General features: G+C 39.1%; 1 protein-coding gene across 1 annotated transcript in view; it reads right to left on the bottom strand.

The window, feature by feature from the left end:
- Positions 1–17,024, bottom strand: part of NCOA7 (nuclear receptor coactivator 7) — a 79,262-nt gene that overhangs the window by 54,254 nt on the left and 7,984 nt on the right. The window contains 1 exon segment of the mRNA XM_079298085.1: positions 2,898–3,028. Within this exon segment, the coding sequence (XP_079154211.1) occupies positions 2,898–2,947 (50 nt within the window). The 5' untranslated portion in view covers positions 2,948–3,028.

Raw genomic sequence — 17,024 nt, 5'->3', positions numbered from 1 at the left:
AATGTGCAAACAATGTTAAATCTGGGGGATATAGATGCAGATAATTTCATGTTCATCTTGATCTTGCAATTCAGGAGCTAGTTTTTTAGCACATATTTTGGGATTCTCAAGCTAACCCTTCCAAGAACTGTAAGCATAACCACTCAGACACTGAGCACCACCCTTACCACAAGCTGCCCAGGAGGCACCAAGATTACACTACCCTGAAGGCCAAAAGCCACCTTCTGATGGGAAGTCAGACACTTTGGGATGCTGGCAGAGCAGCAACAGAACTCTTTGTCCCGCTGCTCAAGTTAACATGATCCCTGGCTCTGCCAACAGAGACCTTGGATTTCTGTTAGCAGGAGCTTAAGAGAAAAAGCATAATTTCCCATTTTTCAATTAATGCTTTTGACCTTGTTAGTACAATAATAACAACCTTTCCCCTCACATTAAAGAGATTTTCTATTAGAATTTGTGTATTTTCATTTATAGGTACTTAGTGGAGTATATTAAACACTTTATTCCACCAGCACTGAATATAAACATTTTCCCCTTTATAATCAGAATATAAGCAAAAGGGATGCTTCTCAAACTTGAGGGGAGTCCTTTCCCCACTCTTCTGACAAGAAACACAGATCTTCTTCCTGCTGGCAAAAAGTGTAATCTATTTCCTATTCTCTTCCTTAGTAAACAGACCATGAGCATCTGATCACAGGCAAAAACAACAAGATTAAAGTAAAGGTGAGGCGAAGAGTCTTTGCTTCATGAGAATGTTTACCACACATAAATTTAGATTTTGTAAATACTACGCTATCTCAGACTCACAAAACATAACACTAGTAAGACATAAAGGGGAAAAAACAATAATGAAAGTACAGAGGCACATGTAATTGGGAACCAGCTAATAATAGATTAATAAATGTGAGCCCAAGATGTCAGGAAAAGCAGCATGTTTGAAGCAGCAATCAAAACTGCATGACAGCCAGAACTTACCAAACTTCAATACTTAAATTTAAGGACAGAACAAATTCTAAGGTACAAAACAACCCAAACTTTGGTGCAACACCAAAGCATGCACCTGATTAAATTATCTGCATCCCAATAAGAGGCACCTAATCCGGTAACTTCTGTGTCAAGTCAAAATCTGGCCATTGACATCAAGTCAAAATTTTAAACAGTTTAAAAAACCCCCAGACATTGTTGGAACAATGCAAGGCAATATAATCTGCCTACTATTTTCAGGTATCTGTATCACATTTATCTGGGTCATCGTGCAAAGCATTTAAACTCTTCACCTGCAAGACCCTGTGGCACCTGTTTACTACAGGAAGTGTGTTACACTTAGTATGCTGAATGTAAACTGAGCTCTGCTTCTGTCCCTGACTGCACATACAGACAATATACAGGACGGAATGCTGGACATGACACCTACTGACAGACTTCAGCTTCTATTAACACATGACCTGAGGGTCTGCAAGGACATTCTTGTAAAAGTCATCCACGAGTTTGCTTAGAGTGGGGACTTAAGGGCCTGCAACCTATATAAAGAAAAAAGATGCAAGTGGGGAGGGAGACAAGTAACTTCCCCAAAGTTACACAGCAGCTAAGTGCCAATGCTACAAATTGATTTCCCATCTTTTTGAACCTTGCTCAATGTCCTGCACGCATACAAGACATTCTGCCCCTGTGAATTTTTAAAAGAGAACACTCACAAGATGAGAGAGGAGAGCAGACTAAATACAATTGTCAAGGACTTGCCTGAAAGCCTCTTAAGGCTTTCCACTTGTTTAGCAGACAGCACTTAGAAAGAACACAAAACACTCTCAATACTAAAGCATCTTACTCAGACACCGTCTCAAAGCCGGAGTCTTCTTTAACACAAAATTACTTGTTCCTTAGTTACTTAGTTCCTTAGTTATCCCTTTAGTTACTTCTGCTTTATCCTTCGAAATGCCTCCTCTGTTTTAGGTGCCATTATCCATTTCCTCTTCTCCAAACTGCAACATTCTGCCAACATCAACACAACTGCGTTTCTCCAAATGGAAAGCAAGTCACCAGACGTTAACACATGACTGAAACTTCCTCCAGTCTTTAGACACCATTACACAGAACCTGAACAGCAATAAAAAAGCAGCAACTTTTCCCCACACTACTTCTAAATGTTGTGACAGGCATGTCTCTAGATGTCTGTAATGCACTAAGACTATCGTTATTTAGTACTGTGTGGAGACAGGATACAATTCTCCTCTTCAACAGAACAGAAAACATCCTTGAGGCAAAGATCTATTTCCTATCCCCTCTCAAGAGTAAGTGAGCTTTGGTTCTTCATGTATATCAGAGCTCAGAGATTATTAGAGACTTGTTACATTAACAAAGACAAGTTATTAGGAAAGCAACATCACTTATTTCTTAAAAAACACCAATCATGAATTCCAAATTATAAAAACGATTGACTGAAAAAACATTGCTTTTCTTTACAAAGATGGTATGGTTTAGCCAGCTTACCATTTCTTAGCTAGCCTTACCCTATGAGATAATACTACTTAATCTCTGCTTTATTTGAAAACAAATACACTTCAGGTTTAGACACACACACATTTCAGAAATGTTTGTTTTCATCAACACTGTCCAGGAACTTGACGTCGGAAGCTCAAATGCAGTGCAATTTGCAACTGAATACCCAAGAATATTTTAATATTACAAATTAGAATTATAATTCAAGTTTCCTCTACTACTCAAAAGAAAGGAATCACCACTTAAATATCAGGGATACAGCAAGGAAAATACTTTCTGTATACATACTGCAGCATGGGTTTCATTTTGATACATATATGAAAAATCATAAAACCTTGTCAAAAAGGCAGAATAAGAGCTCTGTACTTCAATCAATGTTGAAATAAGCCCTGTAAGCTTACCGAGCAAAATAGCCTTGTCGCCGTTCCTTCTTCTCTTCCTTGGTCTCCATTATTTACAGTGAAACAGGCAAGGTGAGCAGCCAAGCGTGATGCTCTCTTCCCGTCAGCACCTCATATCCAGGCAGAGTCTCCTGTATATAACAGTTAAAAACAGGAAGTTCATAAAACAACATGCCAACAACACCTACAAAACCCAATAGGTTGTGGAAATACAGTGACAAAGCAAAGTAAAACTTTAACCAATGTTTGCCGGGCAGTATTCATTTAGTATAGAATGAGACAAACCAATAAATGGACTCAGGCCAGTTTCTCAGCAGTGGAAGAGAGTCTGCAAAGCAGGTAATCCCAAAAGCAGCATTAAGTTTTAAAACTCTGGAAAGATTAAACTACTTTCAAGTTTATACCAAAACATCTCCAGGTCTCATGCATTTCCTAGACAGGCAGACCAAGAGCAGTTTTGGAAATATATAATACAAAAAGAATAACCAGTAAGACACACAGTGCTCACTTTGCATTTAAATTTTAAATTACTAAAAATACTATAAGATTGTGAGATATCTGAAAGTTTTAAAACGATGTAAAGGAAAAAAAGAGTGATCTACATCCTGTACAAGGTTTGAATGTTGTGACCAATATATATGTTCAAACAAACATAGAGATGGACCTCTGGCTCTCCAGATGAAATGTAATGACACTGAAATAGGTAGGACTCGGGAAGATTATCTATATTATCTCAGAAGTGAGGAGGAAAAAAAGAAAAAAAAAAAAAGGAGGGGGGAAAGGAGACCAGTAACACTGGTTTTTGACATGAAAATCACCACCTCTTGGCAGAATGCTATATACCAAGGCACTTGGAACACAGGAGCTGAGAATTTCCGAACAGATTTATAATTACTGTAATTAACAATATGCCACATAAATTGGTGTGCAAGATCCCTGCCAAGATGTTTTATCATTTTCCCCTCCTAAACATGCATTTAACCTACCCTGATGACTTGTGCAGATGCACAAAATAAGTTAACTTCAGAAGTTTTTACCAACGTTTCAGAATAAACTCAAACCAGAAGTTACTACTAAACATTTGAGCCTAATGCTCTGTATAACAAAGAAATGGAAACCACATAAATTATGATTCACAGCAAAAGAAGAAAAAATCCTCTGGGACCTAATCAGTTTCCATTATTTTCCCCTGCATTAAAAGATCACAAGCTACAAACTGCCAGATGTCAACAAAAGAGATGCAGCAAAGACAGACTAATCTACTTGAAAATCCCAAGAACAAATCATGCTAGACTCTGCTAGAAATAATACTATCCACAATTTCTCTCCTTATTGACAAATGATTAGTCCACAGCATATGAAGCCCATTGCTTCTAAATGCACTTTTTCTAACTCATTAGTTTTGAATACATCCAGTGCATCAGAGAGAATCAAGTTATTCTCATTTTTACACGTCAAGTAGTCTTATAGTAGTGGGTACTCTTTAAAGGGCAAATATCTGGCATCTTTAGCTTTATGAAGAGAATACTATTTTAACTCTGCAAGGTAATACATGATGCAGTCTTCAGATGGACACAGAAACCTACATGACAGAAGCATAACAGCAGCATCAGAACCAACTGGCCTGCTCAGATGTTCAGTCTGTATGAAGATACCACACACCTCCCGAGAACTCTGATGCATCTCTATCTTCTCTGTTGGAGCAGGTTCTTAGAACTTCAGATCAGAATGAGTGGCTTCATTAGCACTGCCTTTAGAGCTACAGTAAGCCTTTCAAAGAGCACAACTACAACCTCTACAGTGAATTACAAAAAGAGTTCAAAACAAGAGGAACCACTTTTCCGCCCTCACCTGCTTTGCCTCCACTGCATTGTGATGAGGCACGAGGGCATAGACAGGCCAGAGCTGAATCTCACACTGACACCAAGAACTATCAAATAACCCTAAAGCATCAATACAGTATTAATTAAAAGTAATAGTATTAATTAACCCCACAATCACAAGGTCAGCATGACCCATGGAAATAAGAAGAGGGAATCTTGTTTCCTCCCTGAAACAAGATCAGTTGGGTTGAACAGGGGCAAGAGAGATGTGTCCTCACTGCCTAATCCCGTGCAAGAGGCAGTGGTATGCTCTTTCCATCCATTCCCTTCCTGTGATCTAACATCCCCAGCCAGGGAAGAATCTGCCCAGCTCCAAGAGAGCAGTACTACCCACGGAGCCAGGAGGAGAAATCCCTGCCTGCCCACAGCCCTGTCAGGCCCAGCACCAGGGCAGCCAGCCCTGCTTCAGCAAAAAGGGGCACTAAAAAGGAGAGAGGAGGCTAAGCCTGCACCTAAGCACAGAGGCTGCAGGAGGTGCCAGCACCAAACCAGCGAGGCACTGCTCAGCTCCCCAAGCGTGAGGGATGCTGTTTGCTTTCATCAGTGCTAAACAAAGCCAGCAATGCCAGTATGGGTGTGGAGCCTGTTCTTCTCACACCAAATAAAAGCAACTCCAAGTCCTTTCACGTGGTAAAGAGGAAAAAAATCAAGAATTAAAAAAATTAAATAATTGTATTCATAACAGATGGGCACTCAGAAAATTGGAATGTTATCTACAGACCAGACACAGCAAAGGCATTCTGGCATTTTTTTTTCTTTCACTAATAAAAATATACAGTAATATAATATCCAGTCACCAATTAATGTAAGTTTTCAAAATAGCATATTTTAATGGTAGACCCCACTCTAAAACTTACTTAGCTTACCTTCTTAGAAGAAACAACAGTGTTGTTCTAGAAAGGAATATTAATGTCAGAAAATTATACTTAGAAAAGATAGTACTAGAAATAGCAAACTGATTAGGAACACTGATTTCTTAAGTTCTGAGTTTACTTGTGTTGTTGGGAATTTTGTAATAGTTGCCTTAAAGGGAAAAAAAATAGAAAACCTGACAGCTGGAAGGAACATAGCACAGTCTCCACTAATTGCTACAGAAAATTAATATTTCGTATTTCTGAGAGGTTCATTTCAATTTTAGTTTTTTAAGCAGTAGCAACACAATAGCCACATTTATAGGACATCACTGACAATTTTAAGTCACATCAAAAAAAGCAAACCTACTCCACACTTCTCCCCTATCTGTCCTTTGACATTTTACAAGAAAAAAACCTCAAGGTATTCCTTATCACCTGCTTAAAATGTTATTAAGGCTATATGATTAAAATGAATCTTGGTTTCCTGACAGCTCCTTTCTGGTACAGATGAATACTGAATCAGCAGACTATTAAAAATGTACATATTTGGGGGATATTTATATGCTGAGAAACAGACAACTTACTCATATATCATGAGTTCAGTCCAAACTCAAATGATGACAAAGCTGATTTTATATAAATTTCAGGCTCAGTTTAACCTTTTCTACACACTGAAACAGAAGTAGACTGTGAAAAGCTTATATTACATGTCTACAGCAATGCTAATTCTTTAATTAGGCATTTTCAAGGCAAACCAAACAATGCATTTCAGGAGACTGTTAAAAATTTGCTACTCTCCAAATTTAGCCAGTGGCAGTCCCTGATAATTATATAAAGAAAAGAACAAAATACATAAACATACACTGTTCTTTCTTATTTTAGTCCTACTACTCTGGATATTTTAATTATTTTAATTTACATTTGCTCATTTCTGGATACTTGCTTTGTCTATCTAGTCTTGATGCCAGGGAGTTCTGGGGATATTGCTGAAAATTTGTAATTAGGATGAGAACGCTCCAGCAAGGCCACAAAAAAAAAACCAAACAAACAAACAAAAAAGTATGCATGTATGTTTATGCATATATAACCACAGGAACAGACTGAACTCCTGGCCACAGATACCTACACCACTGCAACTGTCACCACACTCTCAAGACCTCCAGAACCTGCTTCCAGGTCCTGCTGTCCTCCCTGCTACCAGGCACTGCAGGACAGCAGCCTCCTGCACTGGTACATTCAAAGTAGCAGCAGAAGATGCCCTAAGTGCAAGGATAAACAAAGGGAATGGAAGATTAAAAATAAATTAGAGTGTGAATAGAGCACCCTTTGAAGACTTTGATAAATTGACCAATTCTTCAAAATTCTTTTTTCTCCCTTTTCTTTCCCTTCTCATGCATGAAGAATAATGTACCTTGCTCCTTGCAGTGTAAATAGTTCATATTTTCATGAAAGAAGAAAAGTGCTGCTTGCTGTGCTCAGGGGTAAGCACCCAGAAATCCTGTCTGCTGGCTCTAAAGCATCAACAAGCAATCCTTTAGTTGTGGGCATTACTTTCCAAAACCGTGCACACAGACAACAGCACATCCAACAGCACAGCAATACAGAAGCCAATGAAGCATCTGATTATTTTTAGAACATTTAGTGACTTGATAGCTTTTCTCTGGCCATCTGTGCCCACTGCAAGACCTGGAAAAACATACAAAGAAAAAGAAACATTCAAGATCATGTAAGTCTCTAGACATATTTTTCATGATCCTGTAGAGTCAGTATCTTTCAACCTCTCATGAGGTAGGAAAATTATGTAATTCCCTGCTTTGCAAATGAGGAGCTGAACTGTAAGAATTACATGTGGAGACATGCTCAAATGAGAGCAGAAGAGCAACATGTGCAAGTATCCTCCTAGCAGCTTTAATCCAGCCTCAATAACCACCAGCAATGAGAACACAGGAGAAGATTACTTTGACAAGGAAATAGTTATTATTTTCTGTGAAATTTAAACTGACTAATTTTGGAAACCAATAGTACACTCTCGATTTTATCTGGCTCTGCAGTTATATACACAAGAATCATAGCTTAGATCCACAAAAGAAAATAAAAAGCCTAACTAACTCCTCTGAGGATCCAGGCTAACTCAGGCTCCTTCAGCAAGAAGCATGTATGTAAAAAAAGCAATTAATTGAGTTTAGGAAAACCAAGTCAAGGGTAGTGTATTCCATACCTTAGCAGGAGCCTCATAATGCAAGAGACAGTGACAACAATCATACTGTGAACAAGCAGGGAAGGCGAGAGGTCTGCACACAAATTTTCCAGTTAAGAAGGCAGAGCAGATGAAGGCACAAGACTCCCAATGAGACAGCCAAGCAGACATGACCACAGCCAGAGAGAACCCACTGTGCTGAGGGAACAGGATGCTGCCCAGACACACCACGTAGCTCTCATCTGCTCTCTGGTACAGTGTCCCACACAACAGTAATTTTTAAATTCTTGTTTCTCTGTTATACCTCTGTCCCTGAGACCACAAACACCACACATCTGTTCGCAGCACTGCACGCTTCCTATCACCTGCTGCAATACCAACATTCAAAACTGGTCATTTTCAGACAGGAGGCATTACTAATGGCTGGCTTAGATCTGCAACTCTGCAACAGAGTGTCTTCTTATGAATAACAAGTCTTCTGGGTACATGTGCCAATTCTGAGCCCTAAAAGATGCAGCATGAGAGATGACAAGGGTTACACCAATAAGCCAGTAAAAAAAAAAAAAAAAAAAAAAAAAAAAAAAGTAGAAAAGGTATGTTTGTAGCACTTCAAGGGCAATATTAAAAGTATCTCTCAAGTTGGAAGAATAAGAAATTGTAGAACAAATCACAGATAAAAGGGAAGGAGTTTCAGTGTATCAGATCTGAAATTGAACCCTTGGGGCTTGCTAGTTGTGCCTCTGATGAGCCCAAAGCAGTCACCAGAGCACTGTGCAAATGCAAATAAATAAAAACACACACAATCTTTAAACATAAGGTGACACAAGCAGCTTAACATGGAAGAGGAGATGTTTTAATTTGCTACTGGTCACATAAATGCCTATTATTAATCTTCACAAGTCAAAACATCAATAATAACTCTTGCATTTATTTCCACAGACCTCCTATCTTTAAAACCAGGAAAGTGAATGCACACTTGCACTTTATGAGAAATGCTAAACTTTGCAGCATTTCATTAATGCCTCACTGACTGGACTAACCAGGCTGAGTTCTACTGCGTTTAGGTTCTGCTAGTATATTTCACTTGGTGTAATAGAAAATACAAGTTTCTGTATAAACACTACAGCATCTCAAGATGAAACATAACAGAAATGCAAAGAGGAGAGTAAGCCACAACTTCTTTTAGCCTTTTCTTTAGGCAAAATGACCAAAGAAAAAGTGAGATTGGATGCTTTCAGAAAAGTATCTAGCACATGGACGTAAAACACAGCACAGACTTAATACATTCAACAGAATGGACAAAAAATTATTTATTCTAAAACCATCTGGAATATGGGATTATTTTAAAACAATTATATTGTTATATAAGTTACATTATAGTTATGATGTATAGTCTGTCATTAATTCTAAAACATTAATAAGCTCTATAAAGCCGTTCCAGTCCATTACACATAACTGGAGGGTGCTAAACTAACCCAGGACAGCTACTCTACCTTTGCTTAGGTGAATAACCCTTCTTTATACCTTTCATCTTTGAAATATTATGCCTGCCACATTTCTTGTGACAAAGGTACACTGTTTAAATCCACAAAAAATAAAAATACAAAAATTAAGAGATGGAAAAACAAGTGTGTAAGCAGAAACAATTTCTAGACTTCTTGTTCATATTAAACACAGAACAGTCACAATTTCTGTGTCTCCAAATAGAGAGAAGCAAAGAGATTCAATGTGGTTATTTGCATGCTGCAGGCTCTCAAGGACAGTGAAGATAAGATCTGGAGATAAGACAGGCAAAGAAAACAAACACCCTTGCTCTTGAGGAACAGGGTACAATCTTCAGGAGGTTATTATTCCCCCTACAATAGTGCAGTAAGTTCAAGCATTTTCATTCCCTACTAATGAAGTAAGAACAGGCTAAGTCCTAGATCACCTTCAGTGACCCTACCGGATTTCCAACAGTCTGTCCACATGAACAAAGTTCAAATAAAATAAATGACAATCAATGTAGCAGAAACATCTCTGATTCAGAAACAAAACAATAACAAAACTTGATTCAAAGAACTATCCAGACAAATTATTCCTGCCTTACTCGGGAAGAGACTTTAACACACTAACTAAGGCTGCCATGTTCCACACAGAGCAAGAGGAAACAAATGTACTACCAGAAATTCCACATCACCACTCAGGTTGTCACAAGACAAAAACATTGAGATTTAATCTTCCCTCATTGGCAGCAGAACATCACCAGATGCATTTTCCATACAGAACAATGCATTTTACTGCTTAACTCAGCTTCAATTGCTAGACAGAAACCGGTTACAAAACACAGCATAAACTATTAACAGGCAGAGTGCTATGCTATTCCAAATGTAGAAGTGCAGTGCTGTTGGAAACCAGGCCACCTGGGACGATTTTCATTTTTAGGTCAAAAAGAACATTGCTGCAGATGTTGTAAAATAATTAATACCTTCATCTTACTGTAGCTCTTGTTTCAACCTACCCCAATTCAAATAAGCATGAAGTCCAAGCCCTCTGACCCAACAGCTTTTCACACTCACATTGTACAAGTACACACAGTGTTGCCCTCTACACTGGAAAGAAAGAGGTGGGGAGGTGGCAGTCAGCCTCTTCTCCCAGGCAACTAATAATAGGACACAAAGCAAGGACTTAAACTGTGTGGGGAGGTTCAGGGCAGATATTTGGAAATATTTCTTTGCTAGAATAGTGGTAAAGGATTGGATTGTACTCCCCAAGGAAGACAGGGAGTCACTATTCCTGGAAGTGTTCAAAAAATGAGCATTCATGGCACTTTACAATACGGATTTGGTCAAAAATTGGATTTGATAATCTTTCCAACCTTAATGACTCTCTGATTATATGAACCAGAGAAGGATGAGGTTTACCATACCCAGAGAGGGTAAGCTGGATATCACTGTTCCCTTACCTCTGCCAGGAGCATGTAGGTATATACACAACACCAAGTGCTTGCAGTTTTCAAAAATACAAAAAACTGATGAACATTCAACACATCAACTAGCATTTAGACAATTCCCTTAGCATTACCTTGCTGTTTTGTCAGTTAATGCTATCATGTTCCTTGCTCATAACAACCAGTTTCATGATTTGTTTAGCATTTCAAAGAAAGCCTTGCACATCTATTTTGATAAGGTCAAGAAAGATGCATACAAGCAACCACATTATACCCATACCCAATGAATGAGAGGCTCTCTACCAGGTCTATAAGGGCCATGATCCTTAGATTCTCTTAGATTCTCCTCTTGCCATACTCAGAATGCTGCTAAAGGCCACTGGATCCACAGCATCACATATTTCAGGCCTGGCCACGCTCCAGAGTTGCTTCTATGAATTAGCTTGCACAGGCCACAACATGGGATTTGCACTGGCAAAACAGCAGCATCACAGCAGACGAACTGCAAATCTCCTTTGGTGATTAAGGGGACCGTGACCAGACAAAGTGACAAGCCAAAGAATTTGGGCTTTCCCTGTCTCAGGCTGTCAGAATCTGTCCATGGAGCAAGCAGCTGCCAGTTTCAAGTACTACTGCCCTTTGCCTTTCTCCCTTTTGCCCACTTCAGCTTCTTGGTAACACTCCTCCACCCAAAATTACCACACCAATGACTCGCAGCAGACTCAGCAGAAGTGGCTCTGTATCTGCATTTAGTTTATATCCCATGCCAGCTCACACCCCCTTCCAGCAGGCTTTGCTGCACACAGCTGAATTACAAGCACACCCTCACATCAGACAGACCTGCAGCACAGCTTGGGCAGAAAACCATCAGTGTGACCCCCCGAGCAGCAGCTTTGTTCTGTGGGCATTTGCAAGCACACACATGGAAAGATGAGAGCCAGCATTCATGGGATGACAAACAGACTACAAAAGACAAACATATGACCTCAGCTTCACAGCAAACTTGCTCTCTTCTCAGTTCTTTTCTCACCAACACAAGAAAGACATTTGTATAAAATGTAAATAAAGCTGAGGTAGAGCAGAAAGAGACTGATGTTTGAAGACTCTTAAATCACAAAGATGTGTCTTGATGCTTGGCACAAATATCTATATTGTCAATCACAGATACCATAAATCACCTTCGGTTTACAATTATTAGTTAGTTTAGGTCCCAAAGGTTTATATTAAATATTCCCATTGTCAATGAGACTGCACACTCTATGAGACTCGATTAACATGTTCTAAATTCTTTACAAGACAAGACCCCTGATGAACAAATCCATCAGTCTAACAGAAAGCACTAGAAATGGTTAGTTTTTTACATCAAGCACATTTCCAGCAATATGCATAATCATGCCTTGAAAATTACTGGAAACTTTTCTTTAAAAAGTACCCCATAATTTTCAGATATTTAGAAAAAGAACCTCAAATCAACCCACAGACAGTACATTGTGAAAGATAATTCATTACTTCAAAAAAGCAACTAGACACCAGAGTTACTTGATGGTAAAATAATAATTTTAAAGTTTCAGCTCAATACCTCTTTTTACAATTGACCCTAATTCATGCAAATTCCAGGTCATCGTTTCTTCTCCATCATCTACCTCCCAACTGAGAAGCAAAGAAACTGAGGAGTGGGGGCAGAAAGGAGTCTAGCAGTAATGCCATGCAAATGTTTTCCTATCTGAAGCACTGTTAGCAGAACCAAAACGCCAGGTTTCCATAGCAACCTGAACTGTGTCACATGCTTACACTGTATATTAAGTAACAATGAACAGTTTAATGGTAACACAAAATCCTGTATATTTGTAATGTACAAAATCAACACTGGAAACCTTCACTATTTACTTTTCAATTGCTTAACCTGCAAAATTTATTGCAGGCTGTTGAGTGTGACCTCTTATTATACCTATGCAGCCTTACAGGTGCTCCAATCCTGGCAGTCTAAGGTACATCAAAATTACAATGATCAACAATAAACTGAACTCTCTTCAGACTGCATAGACTGCTTTTTAAAAAGCAGCAATGTTTCTAATTATTTCTTTCTTCCTTGCAAAATCCCTTTAGACATTATGTAAAGATTATTTAGTTGTCTTGCCCTTCTGAAATATCCTGAAAACTTCTCTTACCTTTTTTCCTTCCTCCACCTCCAGATTCCTGTAAACACAACATACAGTTGCTGACCTTGCACTATATGCAGTGCAAAAACTCCCTTCTCAAATGGACTTCCCCTTGCTATACACCAGAGCACAGTCACACTTACCTACTAATTAGACAGTGACTCTTTCAAGAGCTACTGCTTCTTCAGAAGCAGAAAAGTTCTATTTTTCTGTGTTCTAACCATCTGTGCACAACCAACTCCTCAAAATTATTCAGGTAATAATATGTCAATGTATGCAGAGAAGACAGAACAATGTTATGATTCATACAAAACTGTTGTGTGCCATCCTCCCTTCAGCATATCTAATTGGGCTTTTACTTGCTCAACTCTGCATGCATTCAATCAGTGAGATGGTTCAGGGTTTAACTAAACAACAAAAACGTTAAAGATACATCTGAATTAGGCTTGAGTACTCTTGCATAAAAACCAGATGTGTAGAAGTTTACTGGAAAAGCAGTAGCAGTATATATTTTAGTTTCAGGTTACTCAAGTGTAGTAAACCCTATTATAGAACTGAGGTTCTCTTGTTGAACAAAACAGACTCATTTTGAAACTAAAATTCAAACATCTTACACTGATAGCACCAACAAAGGAACTCAGCATTCTGTAGCTAGATACCTCCTCTTGCTGCAGGGAAGAAAACCAAACATCACAAAGCTTCAATTTCTCCAGTGTTGCATTTTCACAAAAGCCACCCAATTCAGCCACATCAACCAGGTGCCACAACAGAGACTCAGCTCTCTACTCCTGTGCCAAGAGCATTCAGAGGGACTACTCACACTGATATGTTTGTGACACCTAAGCACACACATGCACAACTGGGGCCCAAAGATGAAAGCTGATAAATTTCTGTTCACGGCAGGTGATACCTGACATAGCTGCTAATGTTTCAAACAAAACTTTGTATTCTCTTGCTTACAGCTACATCAATGTAATTGTTTGCCTCTTCTCAAGCTGAAGTCAGCCAAAGCAGTTAATGCATTAACAAGTTTTGAATTTGGCCTTGCTTTTTTCCATGTTAAAGCACCTATTTTTGAGTGGCCATAGTTCTTCCATTTTTGGTGTTAAAACTTAAAACTGGGTAGAGACCTATGCTTAAAAAAAGAAAAACAAAAAGCAGTTTGCACCTGCCCCATCACAGTGCATTAGTCATTTGTAGTTAAAAAGGACAGACGCATTACCTGTGAAAAGGGTATTACCTCAGAGCTGATTCATAGAATCAAGGAGCATTTAGATGGAAAAAGACCTTTAAGGTCATGAAGTTTAACCATAAACCTACTCATGTTCTTGCCAATAATTATGGCAGTACCTAGGATTAAAATTCATACATCCAATCCCAAAACATGGCTGGGCTGACCTCACAAACAGGTCTAGCTAAGCAAAGCAGTTAAGATTTGAAAACTGTACTCAGCACTGAATGTGATGCCCTGATTCCAGTGACATCCATCGAAGTCTGATTCTTTACAAATCTTCTAGATGCAAAAAAAAAAAAAAACCAAAAACCAAAAACAAAGCAATCAAACAAATGGGAAAAAAACCAAACCCAACAAGAAAACCCCACAATCAGAGGAGAGGCTTTTGAAGGACTGCTACCATTCACTGTGGGATGACACTTTTTCCCCAGAAATGCCTTTTGTAACTTGAAGCCTTTACATCCCAAACTCTACACTGGTCCACAACAAAATGAGCACATGACAGTTACCAAGTAAAAAGAAATACATGTCTCCTCAGAAGGACCTTAAAAATCAGGTATGGTGCTACAAGTGGCTCCTTCAGCTGCAACACCTTGCAAACCTCCTTGACTTTCCACTTGCATTTGCACACACTACCCACAGCACCCTTCACTCATGGCTCACTACTAATGAAGCAAGGTCCCAATTCTGCAAGGAGCAGCATTGCTCTGCTCTGCCAGGTCTGAGTCTACATCTCCTTCCCTGGAGGAAAACAAAGAAACAAATGCACCTGCCTTGCACTTCTCATAAACTTAACTTGAATTGTGCTCATAGTTGAGCAGAAGGGCTAGGAACTGCTCTTCTGGATGCAGTGTTATCCCATAGATCACCATCCACAGAGGCCAGGAGAATCCTCCAAAACATGCCAGTGTCTAAGGTCTGGTTCATTCCCAAGGTTCATGTTCCTTGCTCTTTCCAATGTCCCTGTAAAAGACTCATGACTTCTTGGTTTTGCTTTACCATTTTGGTTTCAAGGTAAGTCTCTAGTCCCCTACCCCTAAAACCCCCTATTATCTGCCAGGCTCAGCCTAGGACTGGGAACTATCAGAGCAGGGCATAGAAAAGGACACAACTAGTTGACAAAATACTGAAACTTACTTCTCAAGCAATAGGGTCAGGTGCACAGTGTGAACAGTGCAAGAGAAAAGAAAACAAATCCTCATCTCAATCTCTTTTCATGACAACCCATGTGTTACTTGTACTAACAGAAATGATACACTACAAACAGAATCCAATTTTCAAAACAAACAACCTACTTAAAAATTTGTCCACTGAGGAATCAGTTAGCAGCAGAGACCCTTTTTTAAGGAATCTAGAATTCCTGATAAAAGGAAACAAATGGACATTTGATGTACTGTGACGTGAGCAACCACATCAGCACAAGCCCAAAGGAGGTTTTCCTTTCCATCCTGTAAATATGACTGTAGCAGGACACAAATGCAGATGTCACAGGAAGCTCTTGCCTAGCCTCTGCACACTGATGTAATGCTACCCTCTATCCAACCCTAACTGAAAGGCACACCTAACCAACATCTCTCAGCACCATACACTAAAAAAAAACAAACAAACCCATACCACAGAACAAAACCAAACACCAAATTACCTGTAAATCAAATGAAATTTCTTCAGTGGATACCTAATAATGAGGACTGGAGAACAATCTCTGGCATTGGCAGAAAGCCACCCTTGTCAGTCCTTTGTGGTTCTCAATTTGTTTCCTAAGTGGCCTGACGATGACCCAGGCTGCTTGTGACCTGACCGCACCCGTTTGAGTGGCAAGAGGACTCTCATGTTCATCAGCTGTTAATCATTTGGGCCAGATCTGCACAAGTGACTGGCTCACAGCAGAAACAAACAAAAACAAAAAAAAAAAAAAAAAAAAAAAAAAAACAACCCAAACCAAACAAAAAAAAAAAAAAAATCTGTCACCACATACCTGGCCACATTTCAGCACACTGTTCCATAACAAAGTAAAAATTTCATCTCCTTGGTTCTTCACCTATTGTCACCAAGATATCACCACTTATACCACATAGCTACCAGACAATACCTGCATTTCACAAGTTTTTGGATCTGGGACAGAAGGTAGAGACCAGATTTTATGTCACAGATTACCACAGCTCATATCTTTAGGAGTCTTTAGCAGCTTCATTACAAAAGGCCTGATTAGCAATCAGGATGGAAAAAGGGAGTACAAAATGTCAAACACTGCTTATATAAAAGAATAATTTATTTCTAATATAAATTCTAAATATCATGCAAAAAATCTTCATGTGTAAAATTACTATACACTTCAATGCTTCCCCGAATTATCTGAACCTTTGTGAGAAAGTATGAAGGAAGAACTCAAGATACTCTCTGGCCTACCAAGCTTTGCTGAGTTTGCTGCAACTACCAAAATCTGCATGCAGATTAAATCCAGCTTTATCACAAGTACCCAGGTCTTTGGCATCAGCACAGCTGCTTTAAAAGCATTCTAAAAATGGCACTTCTTAAGTTGAGAGTAACATAAAGCCCTTGCCACCAGACTGGAGCACAACTTAACCATGAGACAGTTAACTACAGCAAAAGCCTACTGACACAGCACAGAAGCAGTGCCAAGCCACTGACAACATCAAGTTGCTCCATGCAGCATCTCTTCCAAAGTAACAGCCTAGGCAGACCCAAGGATTTTTTGCAATCACAGCATCACCTGATCTGGAAGAAAGCCATCCACACCTCTTCCCCTCTGAATCAAGGTGGCAGTGATGCTTTGTGAATAGTCATACTTCTTTTCTATCCGCTGCGTCACCTTAGAATACTTCAAAAGAAAACAAACTAGAAAATAAGACA

Source organism: Erithacus rubecula (genome assembly GCF_903797595.1).
Source record: "Erithacus rubecula genome assembly, chromosome: 2".
NCBI classification, from domain to species: domain Eukaryota; kingdom Metazoa; phylum Chordata; class Aves; order Passeriformes; family Muscicapidae; genus Erithacus; species Erithacus rubecula.
This window is presented reverse-complemented; position numbering and strand designations above follow the sequence as displayed.